The 27441-nt window shown below is 43.8% G+C and overlaps 1 protein-coding gene across 9 annotated transcripts in view; it reads left to right on the plus strand.

Annotated features, from left to right (window-relative positions):
- Positions 1–695: 695 nt before the first annotated feature.
- Positions 696–27441, plus strand: part of LOC139464849 (formin-like protein) — an 85907-nt gene continuing 59161 nt past the window's right edge. For 7 of the 9 annotated variants that reach the window (XM_071246389.1, XM_071246391.1, XM_071246392.1 and 4 more), the window contains exons 1-3: positions 697–898; positions 10598–10763; positions 24621–24704. In XM_071246389.1, the coding sequence (XP_071102490.1) occupies positions 834–898; positions 10598–10763; positions 24621–24704 (315 nt within the window). In that variant the 5' untranslated portion in view covers positions 697–833. Of the gene's footprint in view, positions 899–7762; positions 8096–10597; positions 10764–24620; positions 24705–27441 lie in introns of those variants that run through there. The other 2 variants (XM_071246388.1, XM_071246390.1) reach the window with 2 other exon arrangements.

Here is a 27441-nt window from a genome sequence, read left to right on the forward strand (position 1 = left end):
ACTTTTTAAGGGGGGCCGCCTCCGTGGTCTAGTGGTAGAGGGTCCGCCCCAAGAGCGGAAGGTCCGGGGTTCGATCCACGGCCGCGTCATACCAAAAGACGTTAAAAGATGGTACTTGTTGTTACCCTGTCTGTCGCTATATAAGTGCAATAATCTTGGACGCGACGTTAAACCCCATTTCACCTCACCTCACCTTTTTAAGGGGCTAAAACAAGGACTGGTCGGCTCGGGGTCAGTATACTGTGTGTGGGTGGGGTATCTGTTAGCCTGGACTACAGACACGCACGCACACGTGCATCCACGTCACTATATAAGTAAAATAATCCTGAACGCGACCATAAACCCATTTTCCCCCATCCATCACTCACTGTGCAGTTTATGACAGACACCATCACCCAAGCATGAACGACAACACAAGTTCTTCCCCGTGATCCCCACACTTCACAAAAGCTGCTAATTGGTAGGAATAATGTTTTATGATCCCCAAAGTGTTGACGCACAGCTATATAACAACCCGCTCGGCCACTCAACAAGACTTATGCATATTGACCCAACCTTTACAGACCCAACTTTAGTGTCGAGACGATTATTGTTGAGTTGTAAACAGGCATACAGACGACGAACGGGCGAGTTGGCAAATAAGCAGTTATATAATGTTACTGGCTCGTTGCCAACGGTCGTACATGTCTATATCACCACACCATTACCTGTGAACTCTGGTATGATCCACCCCTACCTAAGCAACCGGCGAGTTTGTGGCCATTTGCGATTTACTGCTAGACAGACTGTTACGAGTACCCTATAATTTGATATTTCCATGCGGATAACTTGCGATGTTGTGTTGTTGCCGTCGACGTCGAACACCTGACATGGCCGAGGCAATTGGCTTCAGAAAAAGGTGAGTTAATGATAATCACACTGAGTTTATCGACTCGTGTTTACAAGATGGATACTAAAAGACACTGGTATTCTGAGATCTCTGTATGTTGTGTTTAAGGAAGGAGAGTCCCTTCTTAAAGACGGACTCTTTTCATTTTAGATTGTTATGCATCGGAGGTCACAGCCTCGATCAACCATGACTGTTAAGACTTTGTTGACTTGCGATTTCAATGGGACCATTTGAGGTGCGTGTGAGTCATGCAGGATATATATATATACAGAGAGAGAGAGAGAGAGAGAGAGGGGGGGGGGGGATGAGGGGGGGACTGTAAACATATCGGAGTTGCTGACACTGAGTAGCAGTAGTATTTGTAGTTATAGTTTTGTGCCCATATTGAGAATCAGTGACTTCTCATTCTGCTTACAGTGGCACTCATTCTGTCTACAGTGGCACTCATTCTGCCTACAGTGGCAATCATTCTGCCTACAGTGGCACTCATTCTGCCTACAGTGGCACTCATTCCGCTTACAGTGGCACTCATTCTGCTCACAGTGACACTCATTCTGCCTACAGTGGCACTCATTCTGCCTACAGTGGCACTCATTCTGCCTACAGTGGCAATCATTCTGCCTACAGTGGCACTCATTCTGCCTACAGTGGCACTCATTCTGCTTACAGTGGCACTCATTCTGCCTACAGTGGCACTCATTCCGCTTACAGTGGCAATCATTTTGCTTACAGTGGCACTCATTCTGCCTACAGTGACACTCATTCCGCTTACAGTGGCAATCATTTTGCTTACAGTGGCACTCATTCTGCCTACAGTGGCACTCATTCCGCTTACAGTGGCAATCATTCTGCTCACAGTGGCACTCATTCTGCCTACAGTGGCACTCATTCTGCCTACAGTGGCACCCATTCTGCCTACAGTGGCACTCATTCTGCTTACTGTGGCACTCATTCTGCCTACAGCGGCACCCATTCTGCCTACAGCGGCACTCATTCTGCTTACTGTGGCACTCATTCTGCCTACAGCGGCACTCATTCTGCCTACAGTGGCACCCATTCTGTCTACAGTGGCACTCATTCTGCTTACTGTGGCACTCATTCTGCTCACAGTGGCACTCATTCTGCTTACTGTGGCACTCATTCTGCCTACAGTGGCACTCATTCTGCCTACAGTGGCACCCATTCTGCCTACAGCGGCACTCATTCTGCTTACTGTGGCACTCATTCTGCCTACAGTGACACTCATTCTGCCTACAGCGGCACTCATTCTGCCTACAGCGGCACTCATTCTGCCTACAGCGGCACTCATTCTGCCTACAGTGGCACTCATTCTGCCTACAGCGGCACTCATTCTTCTTACAGCGGCACTCATTCTGCCTACAGCGGCACTCATTCTGCCTACAGCGGCACTCATTCTGCCTACAGCGGCACTCATTCTGCCTACAGTGGCACTCATTCTGCCTACAGCGGCACTCATTCTTCTTACAGTGGCACTCATTCTGCCTACAGTGGCACTCATTCTGCCTACTGTGGCACCCATTCTGCCTACAGCGGCACTCATTCTGCCTACAGCGGCACTCATTCTGCCTACAGCGGCACTCATTCTGCCTACAGCGGCACTCATTCTGCCTACAGTGGCACCCATTCTGCCTACAGCGGCACTCATTCTGCCTACAGTGACGCTCATTCTGCCTACAGCGGCACCCATTCTGCCTACAGCGGCACTCATTCTGCCTACAGTGACGCTCATTCTGCTCACAGTGGCACTCATTCTTCTTACAGTGACACTCATTCTGCCTACAGCGGCACTCATTTTGCCTACAGTGGCACTCATTCTGCCTACAGTGGCACTCATTCTGCCTACAGTGGCACTCATTCTGCCTACAGTGGCACTCATTCTGCCTACAGTGACACTCATTCTGCTTACAGTGGCACTCATTCTGCCTACAGTGGCACTCATTCTGCCTACAGTGACACTCATTCTGCTTACAGTGGCACTCATTCTGCTTACAGTGGCACTCATTCTGCCTACAGTGGCACTCATTCTGCCTACAGTGGCACTCATTCTGCTTACAGTGGCACTCATTCTGCCTACAGTGGCACTCATTCTGCCTACAGTGGCACTCATTCTGCCCACAGTGGCACTCATTTTGCCTACAGTGGCACTCATTCTCCCTACAGTGGCACTCATTCTCCCTACAGTGGCACTCATTCTGCTCACAGTGGCACTCATTCTGCCCACAGTGGCACTCATGCTGCTCACAGTGGCACTCATTCTGCCTACAGTGGCACTCATTCTGCCTACAGTGGCACTCATTCTGCCCACAGTGGCACTCATTCTGCCTACAGTGGCACTCAATCTGCCTACAGTGGCACTCATTCTGCCTACAGTGGCACTCATTCTGCCTACAGTGGCACTCATTCTGCCCACAGTGGCACTCATTTTGCCTACAGTGGCACTCATTCTGCCTACAGTGGCACTCATTCTGCCTACAGTGGCACTCATGCTGCTCACAGTGGCACTCATTCTGCCCACAGTGGCACTCATGCTGCCTACGGTGGCACTCATGCTGCCTACAGTGGCACTCATGCTGCCTACAATGGCACTCATTCTGCCTACAGTGGCACTCATTCTGCCTACAGTGGCACTCATTCTGCCTACAGTGGCACTCATGCTGCCTACAATGGCACTCATTCTGCCTACAGTGGCACTCATTCTGCCTACAGTGGCACTCATTCTGCTTACAGTGGCATTCATTCTGCTTACAGCGGCACTCATTCTGCTTACAGTGGCACTCATTCTGCCTACAGTGGCACTCATTCTGTTCACAGTGGCACTCATTCTGTTTACAGTGGCACTAATTCTGCCTGCACTCATTCTGCCTACAGCTTATTCTTCCTATTCTTGAAGGAAGCTGACCAACATCTCAGTTAAATGAGACAGTCCATTTTTTGACGCATTGACAACAGAAACAAATTATTAGGTTAGGACGTTTTTAGTCTCATCTATCATTTTCCATTGCATTCATGTCATTGAAGATCCGGGTTAGATATTTTTTTTCAGCAACCCAAAGTGGTAGCAGTAGCGGTTGTAGTAGCAGTAGTGGTAGTTGTGGTAGTATTAGTGGTAGTATTAGTAGTAGTAGTCGTATAGTCGTAGTCGATGCTTATGATGTCAATCACTGGATTGTCTGGTCCAGACTCCATTATTCACAGACCACAGTCATATAGCTGGTATATTGATGAGTGCAGCGTTAAACAACAACAACAATAACAAAAACAAACACTACTACTTCTACTACTACTACTGCTAGTACTACTACTACTACTACTACTTCTACTGTTAGTACTACTACTACTACTACTACTAGTAGTAGTAGTAGTAGTAGTAGTAGTATGTCCACGCCATGATAAAGCTGGAATATTTCTGAAGGCGGTGTCAACCCAACTCACTCACTCACTCACTCACTACCACTGCTACTACTACTGCAACCACTACTGCTCCCCAGTGACCGTATCGACAACTCCGGTGCTTGCGGCGGATGTGTTAATGATACGGACCAAGATTATGTTATTTCTGTCAAACATCATACGGCGTTTAACAACAAGCATGCACAGTAACACCAGTTGTTGTAGTTGTAGTTGTAGATGTAGATGTAGAGTGTTGTAACGATCAGTAACTGTATACTCGTAAATTAGGAGTAGAAATAATATTTTATGGTGTAGCAGTTCACACTCATATGACAATAGCATCGGTCTACACATAGTAACGGTAGAAGTATTAGCAGCAGCAATAGTGGTAATCGTCGTAACAGTAGTAGTAGCAGCAGCAGTAGTAGAAACGGTAGTAGTATCAGTAGAAGTAGTATCAGCAGTAGCGGTAGCAGCAGTAGTAGTGGTAAAGTAGTAGTAGTAGTAGTAGTAGTAGTAGTAGCAGTACTAGTGGTAGTGGTAGTGGTAGTGGTAGTGGTAGTTCTGTTATATTATATGTCGGTGTGATATAACTCCAGTCATTTGGGTGTGTGGGGTAGAGTAACGTAGCCAGCGCCGTTGCTGTGTTGGGGGGTAGGGGTTTGGAGTAAATAGACAGTGCTGTTGCTGTGTAGGGGGGTGGGGAGGGGGGTAACGTAGACAGTGCCGTTGCTGTGTAGGGGGGGTGGGGAGGGGGGTAACGTAGAGAGTGGCGTTTCTGTGCAGGGGTTGGGGGTGGGGGGGGGGGGGGTAACGTAGACAGTGCCGTTGCTGTGTAGGGGGGTGGGGAGGGGGGGTAACGTAGAGAGTGGCGTTTCTGTGCAGGGGGTGGGGGTGGGGGGGGGGGGGTGGGGGGGGGGGGAGGTAACGTAGACAGTGCCGTTGCTGTGTGGGTGTGGCCTGTACCATGTGTACATGAGGAACATATGGAAACAAGATTGTTATACACCGCACGTCTCCGGAACTCTAGCTGGTAAGAGGGGCGCGTCCATCCGATGGACACGTTCACTGGCTCCTGTCACACCAGTTCAGTATTATTAGTTGTGAATTCTGAGATTCCTAAGTTAACACTGGCTGCTTGAACGATGCTACTGGGATTCGCCATTGTCTTTGCCTCCAGTGATGTCACTGCGGGGTGAGGGTTAGACAAGGTCCCTAGCACATCCCTGCTCGTCGTAAGAGCGGCTAAATGGATCGGGTGGTCCGGCTCTGTGGCGTGATTGACGGACTGTCAGCGCACCTCGGCGACGTGGGTGACGCACATTTCAACCATAAGCATGTCAGGTCCAGACTTCATGATTTACACGCCTGTGTGATATAGCTGTAATATTGCCGATTGTAGCGTAAAACAACATTCACCCATTTCATTCATGAAAAGACAATGACAATAACGACAAAGTATGTAAGAACACCACCTGCGTCATAGTCTCTGAAGATATCATCGTTCTGGGTTGTGATGCTTTGAACACAGATTGTAGATATCAGCGGTTAATTTGTTTGCATGGTATACGTCAATACACAATGGTGTTACTTCTTTCAGTGGCATTTACAAGTTGGTGTGATGAAGTAAGACGAGTTCTATGGATGACCAATAATTTTCGGTGTAGATCCTAACACCTTTATCAAGCAAGTGATGGATAGTGCTAAACAAAATAGGTATATATAGTTATTAACATCAAAGTTTATACAGTAAATGATTGGTGGACACAGAGAGCGGATTAAGATAATTGGAAGCCAGTGGATGACTGATGCACACAGAGTAAACAAGCAGACAGATGGAGATGATGGAAGCCAGTGGATTAATTGGATGGACATAGGGATTTAGCACCTAGGTGATTGTAAGCAGGCGGGATGTAATAGCCTTGGTCTCTGTTCATTGCTGTTGTTAACGTTGTTGTTGACGTTGTTGTTAACGTTGTTGCTTTATATACCCGAGACACCATTGTGGACAACGACAAAACTTCAGTGATATAGTGTGTCATTCTATCTTCGCTATAACACTTCCATATTGATTACTGGATTGTCGACCCGTGAAGATCCTGGTAGAAAATGGGTCTTCAGCAACCCATACCTGTCGAAAGAGGCGACAAACGGGATGGGGTGGTCAGGCTCGTTGACTTGGTTGATGCATGTCATCGTATCCCAACTGCGTATAGATCGATGCTTATGATGTCAATCACTGTTCCAGACTCGATTATTCACAGACCACAGTCATATAGCTGGTATATTGATGAGTGCGGCGTTAAACATCATCAACAACAACAACAAAAACAAACATACACAATACTACTACTACTGCTACTGCTGCTACTACTACTACTAGTAGTAGTATGTCAAATCTTTATTCAGTACAGTACAGGCCACAGGCCCTTTGTACAAATGCATGGCATGTTTATGGCAACAGTCACAATTATAAAATACGTGTTCTTTCTTCTTTACTGTGATACAGATATTTAGCGATATTAATAATCAGCTTTGTGTTGGTTGTAGATAAAAGAATGTTAAACTTATGGACATTTGGGTGTAAGTAATATTTTGAAGGAATGCTACTACTACTACTACTAGTAGTAGTAGTAGTAGTAGTATGTCCACGCCATGATAAAGCTGGAATATTTCTGAAGGCGGTGTCAACCCAACTCACTCACTCACTCACTACCACTGCTACTACTGCTGCAACCACCAGTGACCGTATCGACAACTCCGGTGCTTGCGGCGGATGTGTTAATGATACGGACCAAGATTATGTTAATTCTGTCAAACATCATACGGCGTTTAACAACAAGCATGCACAGTAACACCAGTTGTTGTAGTTGTAGTTGTAGATGTAGAGTGTTGTAACGATCAGTAACTGTATACTCGTAAATTAGGAGTAGAAATAATATTTTATTGTGTAGCAGTTCACACTCATATGGCAATAGCATCGGTCTACACATAGTAACGGTAGTAGTATTAGCAGCAGCAATAGTGGTAATGGTCGTAACAGTAGTAGTAGCAGCAGCAGTAGTAGAAACGGTAGTAGTATCAGTATAAGTAGTATAAGTAGTAGCGGTAGCAGCAGAAGTAGTAGCAGTAGTAGTAGCAAACGTAGCAGCAGAAGCAGCAGCAGTAGTAGTAGTAGTAGTGTAAAACCATTCTCGCTCATTACATCGGAAGCAAGTTAAAACGGCCATAATGCAAATGGGTGATGAAAATCAAACTCAAAACGGCCGAAATAAAAAGGCATTTTATTACGTATCCTAACCCATATATATATATTATTACAAAAGCCCCAAACACCACACATATATAAGTCAAATGTAGGTCATACTCCTTTAACAGCGCTGACGGTTGATTTGTCCGCGAGATGAGATTCTGTTGATTCCATACAAATGAGTGAGGCGTAGATACTACATGCGCGAGGGGTCGGGTTTCGCGAGGCTCTCCCCACGCGCACTCACAAGTTCCCTGCTTGTGTGCTGCCGGCGACACATAAAGCCCTCTTTCACGCCGATACATGACGGCGGGCGCAGGGCAACGCCGAGGGGAAAGGGAAGTATTTTGGAGGTTTTCGGCCAGCTATGTTCCCATTTTAAAAACTTCACAACACAAATAGGCCTCCAAATGCAAAATAGGCCGGCCTACTCAAACACAGAGGAAAGGTCGGAGTTTCTCCCACATTGTATCCGACAGTGATGAATTCGGCAACATGTACAGGGACTACAACGTGACGGGGCGGTCGGATATGCAGTTCGATATGTAGGTATTTTGCTACTTTTATATCAGTATACATACTATGTAGACAGGGCGAGTATATGTTGAGTACTTCCTCTATCCGGCTTCGGCATGTTCGGGTACATGTTCGCCATATATCAGAGCAGGAAGCGATATATTTCCCAAACTGTAAATCAACCTAGGAATATTCTTAGCGTGTCATGTTACCCTTCCAGAGATGCTTGTGAAGGAATGCCTCAATAGTTGTGTCTAATATGATAGATATATACGGGGTAGCCCCGGGTTTTCAGTAAAAGAGTCGCGTCAGTCTCGTCTATCTTACACCTCCTTTGTTTACTTAGCCACCATTAAGTAAATTATCTGTAAAGGCAATGGTGGCTACTTTACAAAAATATTTTGAAATAATGTCTCAACTCTTTGACGATATGAGTGTATCAACTTTTAAACTTTTGATCGATTATAATCAAAATGTACACTTTTACAAAATTAATATGTAGGTCATGTCTACAGCATGTGTAACGTTCATGTCAGTAATATATTCTGAATATACAATGCTATCATGATATATGCTATGTATACAGTTTAAGCAAACACACCAAGTAGGTGTGCAGTCACTGCTTATATCGCATGTACTGTTGAATGGCGCGTCGCAAATATAGCCAAGATCAGATGTTTACAAATATACACTTTACATTTCACACAAGATCCTATGTTCACTATTCAGTACACACCCTGTCTACACTTTGATAGGGTCGCGGCTGTATTGTCGAGGAAAAGCGGAGTGGGACAGACATATAGTTGAACTGATAGGAATTTGACTCGTATAGACGACGCCGCCTAAAGTCAAATGCCACGCAAATTTGTTACCTGTTATACAACGCATGTGCTAGGTTCCCAGTTGACCTCTTAGAGGCTTTTTTGTTGCCTGGGTCAATATACGGGCGTTGAACTGAATTGGGTTGGAATCAAATAGGAAGCTAAACCGTGGATGCATGTATCTGATCAAACACATAGTTTGAAGCTGTTAATGTTTTTTTGAACATAATATATACGACTTTATTGAATGATAAGGTTAGAATAATTATTTCATTCTTTAATGTCCATAATCCAATAATTGTGGGATGTTTACTTTATAACTCAGATGAGTTAGTTCATTGTAGTGTTTGTTTTCAGATTTTCAGCAAAATTAGACGAACATCAATTTTCTGTGTGAAAATGTTTTGCAGGAAAAACAGTTGTTAAATCATCTTAAAATATCTAAATAATGTAAAGGAGCCAAGAAACTCATCATTTTCAGTGCAGCTATCTAGACTTGACAACTAATATAGACTTGTAAGGGTTGTAGTGAATAAATATGTTTCAGGGTCTGAATGACTGACTATAGACTATACAGATGTATGTAAATAAAATCAATTGGTTGCCAGCTGTCAACAATTCATAATTTTACAGAAAAAAACATAAAATATATTACAGATTCGTTTGTCACCATGTATGTATTTACGAATAACTTGATCTGAAAGGTTCAGATGAAGGACATCATTATGCTTTAATGAGTTTTATATTTGTGGTATTATTTGCAAATAAATACAAATATAGGAATTGTGGAACATGAGCATGAAATATAATGTTTGTAATTTGTTCTGTGTAATTTTTGACTTTGTCATATTTGGCACATTATTTTATAAAGCATTTGGTCATGACCCAGTACAACTCCCTATAATAAATGACCATGCAGTTCCTAAATATTGTTGAAATAGATGAGCCATGCCCCTATAAAAAATACAACAAAACAACAAAAACAACAACAAACTAGGCTATTTGTTTTTGACACCCCCCCCCCCCCCCCCCCCCACAATAAATGACCAGTCCTCCTTTGTGTTGTTGTTACAAAGATGTAAGTTATATTTAATACCCCCCCCCCCCCCCCCCCCCTCCCCCCCTCCCCCCCCCCCCAACCCCTCTATGCTATGTATAGCCTTGGTTCAAATCATATATCATAATGATCAATATGTCACTGGGGTCATATTCTCACAAGATGTCTCTCTGTAACTGCGTATGAAATGTGTCATTCGGGAAATCAAGGAAACGATATCCTGAAGAATGTTGGCGTCAATAACCAGTGATTACACGGAATGCCAAACATGTCCGGTACTTTTCACATTTGTCACACTTGAAAAACCTTGAAAATTGACAGAATTAGCTAGGGGATAAAACCGAAGCGAGTTGTTTTGTTAAAATATGAATATTTGTTCAACTTTTTTTTCAAATCATTGTTGTGATATAAAAAGATCCTAGATATATCTGTATTTTGTTTCGAAACTTAGGCAAAGGTATGAAACACCACAGGAGTTACTTCCCTTCTGTTATTGCGAAAAATCTCGCGAGATGTTACGATGACTCACGAATCCTTTCTCCTCTTCCGCCCTGAGACATCGTCAAAATATTAGCGTGAAAAATGTCGAGAGACCATTGGATTTACTTTCTACCAGGATAATAATCATGTGGATTTATTCATCTACCTCCTAGGGACATCGAGGTATCGCCAGAAACACAAATCCCCATGCACAAGATGGGGAATTCTTCATCTAACAGCCACGACCATCGAGGGCTGGAACAGCGAAAGACGTCCATGCCGATACGTCTCCCCATGCCGGACGCTCACGAGTTAGAAAGACGGTTTACAAAGGTTTTGGTAAGTTAAACATCGCAACTGCCAAATTCTCCTTGTCTTTGTTTGCGCCACAATCTCCAGATGATCGTTGTGGCTTTGATCTCAACGAAGTGACCTCATATTTGGGTCAGCGGAGATGCCAAGCCCGGCAGTCTTTCGTGCTGTTGAAAGCAAAACACTCCCATCTGCTACTGCTGCTGCATATTTCATAAGACAGATCATGATAATGTACTCAAACACCTTATTAAAATGTTTTTATGGGGTAAAATTAGATAGGCTGGATGGCAAACGTAAGGAATTCGTTTGGGAAGTACAATGAGTTGATGGGGGCCCAACCCCCTTGAGTGAGAATCCACCTGACATTCCTTCATTGCTTGTTTTTATGCATGTGTGGATTGATCCTTTTGTTTACAACTTACGTTTCCCCATCTCATGCCTCTGCCATGTCTACTGTCACCAATAATGAGCCATGTGTTATAAATTCAGAAGAACATGAAGGATGCCTGCTTAATCAGAATGTTGAATTCAAGGTGATTGGTTAAGTGCTTCTTGAGGTTGTGTTGGATGCACTAGCGACAGATGGGGGGCATGGAGAAACTAGACACCTTACTCTTGGCCATTCATATAGACGCTATAGTCTGTAACCAATTATGATTATTATCTCATGCAAAGCTTTATTGAATAAGGTTCCTTTGTGCATATTGTGTGTGCAAGCATTTCTGAATCACTTGAAGTTTGAACATGGACGTTTTAGACATGTGTTGAAAATGGGCTCTCAGTTTAATGACCTGTGAATGTGAAACTCCAAACAGGAAATGTTTTAGCTGGCTGATTTCTATTTTTGGACCTTGTGAGTGAAAATTGCCAATTTAGTTGAGAAGTCAGCTTCCCTGACTGTATTTACATTTGACTGGAGTGCCAAGTCCTTGCAGAAAGTGATGTTAATGTATTACCATTTGCATATTTCATTCTTGGGACAATTTTTTAAACACCTAGATTTACAGTTAAGGGCTAAACACTTATATTGAAATGAAATTGACATTGCAACATCTTGGCAGCACAGCTATTTGTAATATCCTTCATCACTTATCTTGTCACTTGTCCACATCAAACAGACATTGGACATAGTGACCCTTTCAACAAATGTCTGTTCATGCTGTTGTCAGGGCCAGATTGGATTTAAAGATCTAAAGCGAAGCTGCAGGAGTATTATGACTGTGTTTCTTATAAAAGAAACCAGTGTTCTTTTTTCTTACTTTTATGTGCACGTTTGTGAGCCGAAACATCATTTGTGACACACACACACACACACACACACACACACACACATGTGTTTTCTTTTAGTTATTCATAAATTTAATAAGATCTAAAGGATGAAAAGTTGAACATGAATTTAAGTAAATAGTTGAAAATGATAAATAAGTTTAATAATATCATCCTAATATCATCATTTTGATAAATAAGAAAAGTACATGTGGCGAGGTGAAATAGGGTTCAAGATTATTTCACCAATAGCAAAGTATATACATATGTGTGGCTGCTTGTACTAGCCTGGACTTATGCCAGTTTTATAGTGCTAGCCCACTGAGATACCATGCCACAGTTTAACATTAATAACCCACTCAGACACAGCATATTGACTCCAAGTCCTTGTTTTATCCCCTTATTGGTGAACGCTCTTGCGATTAGACCGTGTAGCAGTCAATATGTACATGACAAATGTGATCTTACTCATTACTAACTTGACTGGATATCCTAGGTTTCATATCATTTCTTGGGTCTATACCATGCAGCTATAGAAAGACAGTCAGTATAGTTAAAATAAATCATGTTTCACATCATGTTTCACATCATGTTTAAGTTCTAGGACAGATTGGTTGTTATCCAAAATGTACTTCTCTCCAATTTGTTAATTATGTTCAAGGGTGTTCCATCTATATGATCAATAATTGATTAAATCTTTGAAACATTCTGTGCCATTTACCTCAAGCAAATCACTGTAAGCAGGTAATACATGACATGAATATTTCTTGTCTCAGGTATGACATACCATTATAAAGAGTTGCATTCCTTTGCTGAATGGGCACAGTCGGCGACTTTAGCACATTGTCCAATGTCTGAGTCTGTTAACATTCTGTTTGGTCTAGTTAGCTCAGCTAGTATAAAATTAACATTAAAATCTGTAGACAATTATGCTTTTGCCAAGTTCAGGTCAGTAGACTCAAATGTTTTTGGCACAGACAGATCGTGGGTTTGAATTCATGGTACACTGTAATTGTGTGCCTTGGTTTGTCAGTTATGAACCTTGTGCCATTCTGTTGTCTGTGGAGAATGAATGAATCAGTCATCGAAGAAAGTAATTGTATCTCTCAAAGATAGTGACACACTGAAAGCAAAAATTATTTTGTTTTTCACAATAATCCCTGTATTCTATATTGTTGGCCCCTAAATTTCATGGAGCCTGACCTAGAATTGCCAGGAGTTACAGTGACTGTGATGAGGGCAGAGAGTCTGGGTTAACTAGGTGTCACAAATTGGGATCAGTGTCTCCATATAAACATCAGTATGTGTTGACATGGAACAGTGTCAACCTCACGTTTAGGCTACCAGTAGTCACATCACGGTCAGGTCTAAGTTGCTGAAACAGGGACAAAAACAATTTCTAATGAGGCCATAATATAATGTGTTATAATGCAGGGATTTATCTAGAATTCCAAACTAAGAGCCTTTGGCTGGCAATATGTGAAACAATTTCTTTTCATAAATTGGTCAGTGAAATTCAATCTCTATAAAGCCATTGCATTAGTTATTACATGAGTTGGGAAATTTGCAATTCAAATTTGGGAATTTTTACTTTTATTTCTGCAGACTTGCGGCCTATGAGCAGATCTAGATTAAACCTCTGACATCGGTTTATTGTCCCTTTCTAAGTAGTCAAATAAAATCGTACCCCCTGGAGATTCCAGTTTAAGATTGATCTCCCTGGTTATAAGGGACAACAAAATATATCAGGTGTTCAGACTTGGTGACTTGGGCGATAGCTTGTTCTCATACCCCAGAGTGAATCATTGTCCACAATATCAGTCACTGGATTGTCTGGCCAAGACTCCATTATTTACAGGTTGCTGTCATATAGCTGGACTATAGCTGAGTGCTGCGTTAAACAACGAACTATTTCATGGACTATTTCATTATGCAGTGATTTTGACACAAAAGGCTAAATGTAGGTCAATGACATGGACCCGAGAAATGTAATAAGTCAATTAAGTCAAGTGAACAAAATTGGCAGATTCAGTAAGATTTCGAAATTCTTCTGTGTACCTGCCTACCCACCGGGTCTGGGAGCATACTGTATGTAGGAATAATCCTTACTATTAACTTTTTAATCATGAAATTATGAAACATTTGACACCTTGCTTAGCATTTCTATCGGTCAGAAGTCCGGCAACTTAAACAAACCATCTGATATTTTATCGGTCTATGACCGGTGACCGACGGCCATCTGAAACCCTGTTCAGTGATGTTAAAGCCCACTCATTTGTCTATAAGAAAGCAGTAGTACCACCTAAAGCATTGACTGTATGTTTTGACAGGCTGTTTGTGTACAGGTGTACATAGCAACTTCATCTGAAGATAGTTCCAACAGGGGCCACAATACATAGATTAGATGGCACTTTGAACAACCATGTGAGTCTGGTTAACATGGGGGTAGCATGTTCACTTGGACAAACAGAAGCACAGGGTCATTACCTACTGAATAGCAGTGGTGTTAGTGGGATTCTATATCTGCCTGACATTAAAGACTCAAAGGGACCGGAAAATTTCTTGACGTTGGCAAATTTTGTTGGTCATGTCATTTCAGTTTGGTATATTAACACAGCTATTTAAATTTGTCTCTCAGAGTTTAATTTGCTTAAGTTAGAACCAAGTTTTGACAGAAGGCGGATTTCAGTGAGTGTTGACAGCTTCACTTTGTGAATATTAGTTTACTATTAATAAACCTAATACTTGCGTCTCTGAAAATCTCTGATTTATCATGAACATTTCTAATCAGCCATCAGGGTAGTCTAGGGGTTAAAGCGTTCGCTCGTCATGACGAAGACCTGGGTTCGATTCCCGACATGGGTACAATGTGTGAACCCCATTTCTGGTGTGCCCCACCGTGATATTGCTGGAACATTGCTAAAAGCGGCGTAAAATCAAACTTCACTCACTCTAATCAGCCATCAGGGTTCAGACCTGCTAAATTCCCATTCTGATTTCGGTATCTGAAAACAAAAATATACAGGCAGTTCCAAATGGAAAATGACTAAGGTGTCTCTGTGGCTTTTGTAAAAATGGTAAAAAGATACCTGATTGTCTTAAAATCCAGGGGTCCTTTATTTAGATTTTGCAGCATAAGTTCACTAAGACTACATATGATACCTCCTCTTCGTGGTTTATCAGATCGATCCTAGACGTAACAGATCAGATGTTTTTTTAGATTGAATTTTGACTAGTCCATCCTGTTTGTTGTTCAGTGCTGCAATCAATAATCATCCATATATGACAGTTGTCTGTAAGTAATCAAGTCTGGAACAGACACTCCAGTGATTGACATCATGAGCTTTGATCTAAGCAATTTGGAAACAATGACAGTTGACCAAGCCACCAAGATGACCAGCATGAGTTGCTAAAGACCAATTCCAACCAGAAATCTTCATGGTATTCAAGCTTGTATGCCTGCTTTTGTGCAGTGGTAGCATGGAAGTAGTTAAAGAGTTGATTCTTCACACTGAAGACACTGATTCCATTCCCCAAAGGGGCACAATGTGCCTCACCCTGCTCACTCCCTCATACTCCTGCGAAATTATGTGCCAAAATCCAATGACAGTACATCAGCTTTGTGAAGCATGGTCATTGTTGTTGTGGATGCAGCAGCCCTGATGTTGATTGTTTATGTGTTGTCTCGGGCAAACCCTGTCACAAAGAGGCGTCCGCCATATCACCAGACAGCTGTGAGTTTATCACTGTAGAACAAACTTGCTTAGAGGAGCTGAAACCACTGATTCTTACCTGGCTCAATATTTGTTGTCTCAGGAGCCGATGGACATCAATCTGCCAGTGCCCCAGCTGGTAGAACAACTTGGGTCCTTATCTAAAGTAGTTGTTATTTTCTGTTCTGGTACAGGCGATGTACTTTTCAGTTTTCATATCTGAGTGGAGTGTGGGTGGCCCAGTTGACTAAGGTACTGTAATGTTCTGAACAGAATTGTGTCCCTTAGATACACCAGAATCCTATGATCGTGGGTTTGAATCTTACTCTCTAATTATGTTTCTTGGTTTGTCAGCACCATACTCATGTGGATTTAACAAGTGGTAAACAACTACAGGGTTAGAACTCAAAAGCCCTACTAGCCAAGGTAAAGATGAAATGCCCTTGAAATGTTAATGCAATGAGGAAATTTGCATAAACACACACAACTTTTTACTAGCTCGGGGTAAGCGAGTGAGTTAATTTCTAACCCTGTATGATCTAGGACCTGCATCACTGTTTGCACAATTCCCGAGAGTATAACCAAAAGATGATGAAGAGTTAAGTAACCAAGGATACAGACATTAGTAGTGCTTTAGTTAATTTAAAGAATCGAAGGTTGATCAGGAGGGCCAAATGACCATGTTAACAGACTTACACAACAATATTAACCAATCAATTATATCGTTTCCTTATTAAGCTATCAGTTTCTACCTCTTGGTCAATTTCAGACAAATTCCCAGTTGTCCAATCACATCTATTGTCAAGGTCAAAATTGCTTTGTTTTCATATTTACATACATATTCCAACTATTTACAGAGGCATGTAAATAATCTAGTCTGAAATAGGTGAACTGGTGACTAACGTTATGAGCAACAATACATACTGTCAGGGTATGTAGGCATGCTATTGATCAAGTTAAGGGTCATTTCATGTGATCTATTTATAGTCGACACAGAATCAAGCATCAAGAATTTTTATTGTACAGAACACCCTCATTGGGCAGTGTACAAACTATCTACATATGGGAATAAATATAATTGAAACATATGATTTGGTTTGTTTGTTGATTTATGCTGCACTCAGCAATATGACAGTGGTCTGTAAATAATCAAATCTGGACCAGTCAGTCCAGTGATTGATGTCATGCGCATCGATCCACGCAATTTGGAGCAATGACATGCATCAACCAAGTCAGCGAGTCTGACCACCCGATCTCGTTAGTCGCCTTTTATGACAAACATATGACAAATTTGGGACCATTTGGGACCCATTTACAAATGGTTTTGTAATGATTAATATTATCACTGATGTGATTCATATGATGCAATCAAACCATACTTCAAACATGTTTTGACAGACAGTGAGGTACATGATGATTTTCAATGATAAACAGAGGGATATACGTAAGTCCATGTGTATTCAAGTCGCTCAACACTAACTTGGTATTGTATGTTGATGGCCCTGAATAAACAGTATAATTACTGGGGATTAGAAAAATACATCTAAGCATTAAACTACCTGAGTAAACAGATCATGTTTGTACCTGTGAGCGAAACATCTTTGTGGCTACAACTGACTACTGATTCATTGGTCTGACAGTTGGCGTTAGTTACTTTGTCTTGATCATGTTGATGGTGAAGCAGGTTGATGGTGCTTGGATTCCCCCACAGCTCTTAAGATACAGAGGATGATTATTTGGATTTGCTGTATTTACAGGACAAATCCCACAGCAGGTATTTCTTTTAGTCAATAATCGTCCCCATTTTGTAGCTTGGGAGCCCCATTTTTTAATCTAGAACCTAAACTCTTAAAGGCTTTGAGTCTGCCGGACCACAGAATAAATTACCCAGGTAGTAAATCCCTGGATAGACACAATTTTATGGATAACAACTTCTTTAATACAGTGTAAAGCGACGTTTCGGTATAGATCTTATACCGTTGTCAAGCAATACTTTTCACAGTATTAAAGAAGTTGTTATCCATAAAATTGCGTCTATCTTGTCATCCGTCAACTTCTAAGTAATGCCTATCAAACAATTTAGTAAATCCCTGGTGTCTCAGTTGTATCAATATAACATATTCAGCAAGCAAAAGATATTGGTATTTAAGCAAAGATGTATCTAGTTCAGGAAAAATATCCTACTGTCACCTGAAGTAATCTCTGTCATGTTTAAGAAATATTTGGCATTGTTTTGAAAAATATCTTATATGTGATCACGGGTTGTTCAGTCGTCCAAGGCGTCACAGTTTGCTGTGCAGAGTTCGCCCCTTGGACACACCAGAAACCTATGATCATGGTTCGAATCCCGTGTCTCCCTAAATGTGTTTGCACGATTGTCTCATACCATACCCATGCTTGTAGGTTTTACTAAAGTGGTAAACGTCTGAGACCTGCATCACTTTTGGCTTTCCTCCAACATTAAGTTTACACACTGTGATATGACTGGAATACTGCTCAAAGCAGTATCAAACCCAACTAACTCACGATTAGTTACTTAAGATATTCACTAGTCTCGAACTAGTGTCCGCGCCTATCCCTGTGTAGTTGGAACTGGTGTAATCCCTTTGAAATTGTTGTGGAACTTGAACCCGTACACACCCACTGAGGCTTATTAAACTCAGTCACACCTTGTTTTGTGAAAGGTTGCAGCCACAGAAAATAGTGTCAGATTACAACATGTATAGCAAATCGGAGCTTTCATGACTTAATCTGCCTCACTGAGCCAGTACTACACCGATGAACCTTAGCTATATGTGGAACACTTTCCTTGTACCCCAATAATGCAAACGAAACAAGCCTACTTGAAAGCAAGTTCCTGATCATTATACAGTAAAAATGCCAACAGTAACAACTTCATGCCAAATATTGTGCTTCTAAAAAGTATTTATGTTTTCATTTTGACTAACTCAGTGCTAAGCATGCTCAGTGATAATCAAAAATATTTCACCCGTGTCGTCATAACGCTTTGGGCTTAGGTTTTTGTTTGTGTGTTTGTTTATTCTGCACTCAGCAACATTCCAGCTGTGTGACAGTCTGTAAGTAATCTTGTCTGGACCAGACTGTCCAGTGATTGACCTCACCTACCCAACAATCAACCAAGTCTGACCATTAGTTCACTGTACGCTCTTCCATCACCAATAAATGATGTGTCATTGCTGATTGTGAAGGGGTCCTAGGAACCTCCTTGATCTTGAATTTTAACATTTGTACGGTAATTAGAAGGACCTCTTGACTTTTAGTCTTAATTTTGGTCACAGCTCTGCAGTATACATGCTTTATGACATGATTATTCAGCGAACACACTAATCTGTGAACTGTCCCATAAGGCTTGTTGTCATGGTTATCGGTAAAATATATTTCTTGTTTCTCATGATTGCCTGTCAACAAATATATTTTCAACTCAAATTTGAATCCCATTATGCTGGTTGAATGGCAAGGGAGCATCACCAAAAGGTCACTGGATTCATAAGAAATTTACTTGTAAGATTTGTAACCTACTGAAGCCATAAACTACACATACCTACCAAGTCAATGTTGAACAAAGTAATGATGAACAGGACAAGCTTTATAACTGGCCTAACCTGAGCAAACTGAGTGACACTGAAGAATTTGGTCGTCAGTATCTGTAAAATGTTTTCCATCTTAAAAAATAACAAAGGGCCCTACCTACCAATTTAGATCTGTCATTGTCGGTTGCTAGAAAGGTACTTGTTATTTTTTGTCCTTTGGCACCAGAATCATGAATTACTGCTGATTGCACCATTTCTATATACAGCCTGTCTCACAGTCCCTGACCTTACTATTTCCCCTTCCGTCAAGCCCTTACTGTAATGCTATAGCCCTACATAATGCAAGTCTAGATTTTCAACAGGTTCAGGCACCTCATTTGGGCTTTTTTTCAGTTTATGTGGAGTTTTTTGTGTTTCTATCTAGCTTCCTATCGGGTGATATTAGATATAATGTCCCAAGTGATCAGCAGCCTATCCCCTGTACTCACCACATGTTGCTGCAGGGAGGTTCAGAGTGAGTCCATTGGACAGGAGTAGAGTGAGTGAATGAGTATGCTTTTATGCCGCTTTTAGCAATATTCCAGCAATATGAAGGCAGGGGCTCATTGACTTGGTTGATATAGGTCATTGTTCCCAATTGTGTGGATCGATGCTCATGATGTCAATCACTGGATTGTCTGGTCCCGACTCGATTATTTTTCAGACCACCGTCATATAGCTGGAATATTGCTGAGTGCGGCGTTAAACAACAAGCAAACAAACAAATCAAATTTGCCAAGTCATATTTTGCTATAAGTTCATTAATTGCGGGTCCAGGTAGAATTTTTTCTATCCCCATTCAGAATAAGCCATTTTGAAATTACCGTAATCATTATATTGTGATACTGTTGCGTTAGTAAATCGATACTGAAATTTCCAACAGTCCAGCAGGTCACAGGTATTGTGACCACTGACCACCCATGGTGAGAAACATGCACTTGATCCACTGGACAGGTCAGCCAATCAATTAGTTCCACTCAGCGCTAGTATGTAATACTATCTACTATGGCTGCAGCAGCTAAGTGGCCAGGGATAACATCAGTGATGGCCTACCAACTCCCCACCCACAGAGCACTAGAGCTGTTGTACCAACTCCCCACCCACAGAGAGCTGTTGTACCAACTCGCCACCCACAGAGAGCTGTTGTACCAACTCCCCACCCACAGAGAGCTGTTGTACCAACTCCCCACCCGCAGAGAGCTGTTGTACCAACTCCCCACCCACAGAGCACTAGGGCTGTTGTACCAACTCCCCACCCACAGAGCACTAGAGCTATTGTACTGACACCCAACCCACAGAGCACTAGAGCTGTTGTACCAACTCCCCACCCACAGAGCACTAGAGCCGTTGTACCAACTCCCCACCCACAGAGCACTAGGGCTGTTGTACCAACTCCCCACCCACAAAGAGCTGTTGTACCAACTCCCCACCCACAGAGCACTAGAACTGTTGTACCAACTCCCCACCCACAGAGCACTAGGGCTGTTGTACCAACTCCCCACCCACAGAGCACTAGAACTGTTGTACCAACTCCCCACCCACAGAGCACTAGAGCCGTTGTACCAACTCCCCACCCACAGAGCACTAGGGCTGTTGTACCAACTCCCCACCCACAAAGAGCTGTTGTACCAACTCCCCACCCACAGAGCACTAGAACTGTTGTACCAACTCCCCACCCACAGAGCACTAGGGCTGTTGTACCAACTCCCCACCCACAGAGCACTAGAACTGTTGTACCAACTCCCCACCCACAGAGCACTAGGGCTGTTGTACCAATGCCCAACCCACAGAGCACTAGGACTGTTGTACCAAATCCCCACCCACAGAGCACTAGGGCTGTTGTACCAACACCCCACCCACAGAGCACTAGGGCTGTTGTACCAACTCCCCACCCACAGAGCACTAGAGCTGTTGTACCGACACCCCACCCACAGAGCACTAGGGCTGTTGTACCAACTCCCCACCCACAGAGCACTAGGGCTGTTGTACCGACACCCCACCCACAGAGCACTAGGGCTGTTGTACCGACACCCCACCCACAGAGCACTAAGGCTGTTGTACCAACTCCCCACCCACAGAGCACTAGAGCTGTTGTACCGACACCCCACCCACAGAGCACTAGGGCTGTTGTACCGACACCCCACCCACAGAGCACTAAGGCTGTTGTACCAACTCCCCACCCACAGAGCACTAGGGCTGTTGTACCTACACCCTACCCACAGAGTACTAGGGCTGTTGTACCGACACCCCACCCACAGAGCACTAGGGCTGTTGTACCGACACCCCACCCACAGAGCACTAGGGCTGTTGTACCAACACCCCACCCACAGAGCACTAAGGCTGTTGTACCAACTCCCCACCCACAGAGCACTAGGGCTGTTGTACCGACACCCCACCCACAGAGTCCTAGGGCTGTTGTACCGACACCCCACCCACAGAGCACTAGGGCTGTTGTACCGACACCCCACCCACAGAGCACTAGGGCTGTTGTACCGACACCCCACCCACAGAGTACTAGGGCTGTTGTACCGACACCCCACCCACAGAGCACTAGGGCTGTTGTACCGACTCCCAACCCACAGAGTACTAGGGCTGTTGTACCAACACCCCACCCACAGAGCACTAGGGCTGTTGTACCGACACCCCACCCTCAGAGCACTAGAGCTGTTGTACCGACACCCCACCCACAGAGCACTAGGGCTGTTGTACCGACACCCCACCCACAGAGCACTAGGGCTGTTGTACCAACTCCCCACCCACAGAGCACTAGGGCTGTTGTACCGACACCCCACCCACAGAGCACTAGAGCTGTTGTACCGACACCCCACCCACAGAGCACTAGGGCTGTTGTACCAACACCCCACCCACAGAGCACTAGGGCTGTTGTACCAACTCCCCACCCACAGAGTACTAGGGCTGTTGTACCAACTCCCAACCCACAGAGCACTAGAGCTGTTGTACCAACTCCCAACCCACAGAGCACTAGAGCTGTTGTACCGACACCCCACCCACAGAGCACTAGGGCTGTTGTACCGACACCCCACCCACAGAGCACTAGGGCTGTTGTACCAACACCCCACCCACAGAGCACTAAGGCTGTTGTACCAACTCCCCACCCACAGAGCACTAGGGCTGTTGTACCGACACCCCACCCACAGAGTACTAGGGCTGTTGTACCGACACCCCACCCACAGAGTCCTAGGGCTGTTGTACCGACACCCCACCCACAGAGCACTAGGGCTGTTGTACCGACACCCCACCCACAGAGTACTAGGGCTGTTGTACCGACACCCCACCCACAGAGCACTAGGGCTGTTGTACCGACTCCCAACCCACAGAGTACTAGGGCTGTTGTACCAACACCCCACCCACAGAGCACTAGGGCTGTTGTACCAACACCCCACCCTCAGAGCACTAGAGCTGTTGTACCGACACCCCACCCACAGAGCACTAGGGCTGTTGTACTGACACCCCACCCACAGAGCACTAGGGCTGTTGTACCAACACCCCACCCACAGAGCACTAGGGCTGTTGTACCAACTCCCCACCCACAGAGCACTAGGGCTGTTGTACCGACACCCCACCCACAGAGCACTAGAGCTGTTGTACCGACACCCCACCCACAGAGCACTAGGGCTGTTGTACCAACACCCCACCCACAGAGCACTAGGGCTGTTGTACCAACTCCCCACCCACAGAGTACTAGGGCTGTTGTACCAACTCCCAACCCACAGAGCACTAGAGCTGTTGTACCAACTCCCAACCCACAGAGCACTAGAGCTGTTGTACCGACACCCCACCCACAGAGCACTAGGGCTGTTGTACCGACACCCCACCCACAGAGCACTAGGGCTGTTGTACCAACACCCCACCCACAGAGCACTAGGGCTGTTGTACCAACACCCCACCCACAGAGCACTAGAGCTGTTGTACCGACACCCCACCCACAGAGCACTAGGGCTGTTGTACCGACACCCCACCCACAGAGCACTAGGGCTGTTGTACCGACACCCCACCCACAGAGCACTAGGGCTGTTGTACCGACACCCCACCCACAGAGCACTAGGGCTGTTGTACCGACACCCCACCCACAGAGCACTAGGGCTGTTGTACCGACTCCCAACCCACAGAGCACTAGGGCTGTTGTACCAACTCCCCACCCACAGAGCACTGAGGCTACTGTACTCATGCCCTACCCACAGAGCACTACCGTCGGTCACTCCCTACCCACAGATTTCCAAGGGTCTGCTGTACTGACTAGCTCAGTACATAAACCTCCACAAGTTGGGAGATAGGCTTGTTGCTGTAATCCCTACTTTCACGGACCACTGGTGTTAATGACTATTGGTAACCTGAGACCTACATGGTATGTAGTACTCTGGTTACTAACTGCCAGCAACAGTCACACTTTCTGTCAAGTGTTTTAGATTGTTTTACTGAGTGTGGAGGATCTTTTTACTATGTGAAAGATGTTGTTGCTGATGTAGTAGGGTTGGAATGACTGGTAAAATCAGTTAATTAACAGGTTACCAGAGAAGGCTGACCTCCTTTAACCCCCTAACAACTTCCAACAAACTATACCATTGTACACCCAGGGGATTGGTGGAATAGACTAGCAATAGTTATTAAGTTTTAAAGCCTAAGTTTGATTTATATGGATACAACTCGCATGAATAGGTGTGACATTGATTTGAAGTTTTTAGTAGAGATATTCAGCCCAAAGTCTGCAGCAAATGACAGTGGAACGCCCGATTTGAATTGATCATTTCCCAATTCTTTGGAATAAAAGAAAATATAACAATAAAAAAATCCAATTTTGAACAATGTCACAAATATTTTCCCAATTTGCCTGCAGGGCACTTAGTTTGGAATCCCTGGTAGATGCCTGCGTATACCATCTTAAAAGCATCATGATATGTCGGTATATCAATTAATAATCAAATTTATTGCTCTGTATGTGTATAGGTAAAAAATGCCTACAGATCTGCAGTAAATAAAATTAATGCTAAATACGATCTAGACTGATCCATTAGATGTTTAAGATTGGATTTTGTCTGCCTGTGTCAATGAGCATCTTAACAATCGTAATTGGTACCGGTAATCTGAAGTAATATATACGATTCTGCAACAGAAGTTTATGTAAATTTTATTTTGTTATTCAAATATATTATATCAATGTTTTGAGATACCATGACATCACTAGATGCAGCTTTGTGTACAAAATGTGAATCCTGCTTTTGCAAATGTTTGTTTTCAGTTTACACTGATTGCTATTATTTGAGATGTTCTGATGAAATGACTTCATTTTTCAGAATTCCATGGACTTACCTCCTGACAAAGCTAAAGTACTTAAAAACTATGATGATGAGAAGAAATGGGATTTAATTTGCGATCAGGTATGTGGCCCTTTTATCATAATCATTACATGGTTTCAGCAGGAACAACCAGTCCAGTGGTTAATCTGTTTCTTGTCCATTGACTTTGTTGGAAAAATATTGTCCCTATACTCTTGCTTTTCAGGATTTTAGTAATCCTCTATTGATTCTTATGTTATGACGTGACCTTTATTCATGTTAAGAAAAGAGAAAAGAAAAGAGGCTTTCAATACTCTCAAAATGTAATTTTATTGATTTTCAGTTCTTGAATGTTTTAGAGAATGTTGATCACATGGCTGTAGCCTTGCTCCATGGCTGTACTTGAAAAAGATGAGCCGATGAATGTGTAGTAATTCTATCCTCCCAATAGACAAGTCTAGATATGTGGACAGTGCTCCAATCTCCTGCAGGGACAGCTGGTTTTTAATTATTTTCAAAGTCTAGAAATCATGATTTAAGTTAATAATTATTGAGACTTGTGCAAGTCTAATATGGCTGCTTTGGTGGGAAATTGCTTGTGGAGAAATAGCAGCAAACTGATGGGTTTGATTGAAGCTAAATCTAATCAGGCAGTCACAACTGCTTCTGAGGGCTGGAGAGCCAAACGGTTTGTACCTCTCCTATTAAACATGTCGTGTTTATGCTGACAATAAGGCTCGATGCTGTGGAAGGAGTTGCTCTTGCAGACAAATTGCACTGCACAAGATGCAGCAGTGTTCTGGTGCCAAAAAATGTATTGATTTGAAGGAGCAGTAAGCATGGTGATGGAGGTCTCCGAGCTGGATGGTTTACCTGCTACGGTTTCACTGAGAGTGCTTCCAAAATAACTGTCTTGACCTTGATGAATCTGGGAGTGGGTTTGACCCAACACAGTGAAGATTGTGCAGTGCACTATGGCGGCTTGACCACACAGGGCTTGGCCACAGGGGCTGTACTGATACAGAGGGCTAGCTCCATGTGTGTGAGTCTCACCGTGAGGCTATGTGTTGGTATTGAATGAGAATAACTTGACCACACAGGCTGACCTGATACAGAGGGCTTGACCACACAGGCTGACCTGATACAGAGGGCTTGACCACACAGTCTGACCTGACATACAGGGCTTGACTACACAGTCTGATCTGATACAGAGAGCTTGACTACACAGTCTGATCTGATACAGAGAGCCTGACCACACAGTCTGACCTGATACAGAGGGCCTGACCACACAGTCTGACCTGATACAGAGGGCCTGACCACACAGGCTGACCTGATACAGAGGGCCTGACCACACAGTCTGACCTGATACAGAGGGCTTGACCACACAGTCTGACCTGACATACAGGGCTTGACTACACAGGCTGACCTGACATACAGGGCTTGACCACACAGGCTGACCTGATACAGAGGGCTTGACCACACAGTCTGACCTGACATACAGGGCTTGACTACACAGTCTGATCTGATACAGAGAGCTTGACTACTCAGTCTGATCTGATACAGAGAGCCTGACCACACAGTCTGACCTGATACAGAGGGCCTGACCACACAGGCTGACCTGATACAGAGGGCCTGACCACACAGTCTGACCTGATACAGAGGGCTTGACTACACAGTCTGACCTGATACAGAGGGCTTGACCACACAGTCTGACCTGACATACAGGGCTTGACCACACAGTCTGACCTGACATACAGGGCTTGACTACACAGTCTGATCTGATACAGAGAGCTTGACTACACAGTCTGATCTGATACAGAGGGCCTGACCACACAGTCTGACCTGATACAGAGGGCTTGACTACACAGTCTGACCTGATACAGAGGGCTTGACCACACAGTCTGACCTGACATACAGGGCTTGACCACACAGTCTGACCTGACATACAGGGCTTGACTACACAGTCTGATCTGATACAGAGAGCTTGACTACACAGTCTGATCTGATACAGAGGGCCTGACCACACAGTCTGACCTGATACAGAGGGCTTGACTACACAGTCTGACCTGATACAGAGGGCTTGACCACACAGTCTGACCTGACATACAGGGCTTGACCACACAGTCTGACCTGACATACAGGGCTTTACTACACACTCTGACCTGACATACAGGGCTGATCACACAGTCTGACCTGACATACAGGGCTGATCACACAGCCTGACCTGATACAGAAGGCTTGACCACACAGTCTGACCTGATACAAGGGGTAGGCTCCATGTCTATGGGGCACCTGTGCAGATCTATAACGGAAGGAGGATGGCTTGTAAGGCTGTGCATATGGCCAGGCTCGTTTATTGGTTGATTGTATGTGATCTTTTCCTTATGATGCAGGACATTGCTCATGATATTAACCACTGGCTTGTCTGGGAAAACTCTATTATTTATATGCCACCACTATATAGCTGGAATATTGCTGAACGTGATACTTAACAATACTTACTCAATACATCTTCGTAATCCAGATAATTGTTAATCTGATACCCGTGAATACCCATCAGAGGGACTTATTTGATAGTGATATATGTCTTCTTATCCCAGTTGTGTAGATCGATGCTCATGATGTCAATCACTGGCTAGTCTGGTCAAGACTCAGTTATTTACAAACTACAGTCATACAGCTGGAATATTTTATGGAATATTAACAAACAAAACAAAAAATGTTAATCTGTCCTGTGGTAGAAGCCTAAAGATAGCCCTAATTGCAAGAGATTGCCTTGAGGCATTATGCTAATTGGTGTCTTGTCTTGTTTCATGTCTGTCAGTCAGGGGAGTTATGT

The sequence above is a fragment of the Haliotis cracherodii genome, unplaced genomic scaffold, assembly GCF_022045235.1.
Source record: "Haliotis cracherodii isolate W230 unplaced genomic scaffold, xgHalCrac1.p SCAF_17, whole genome shotgun sequence".
Taxonomy (NCBI): Eukaryota; Metazoa; Mollusca; class Gastropoda; order Lepetellida; family Haliotidae; genus Haliotis; species Haliotis cracherodii.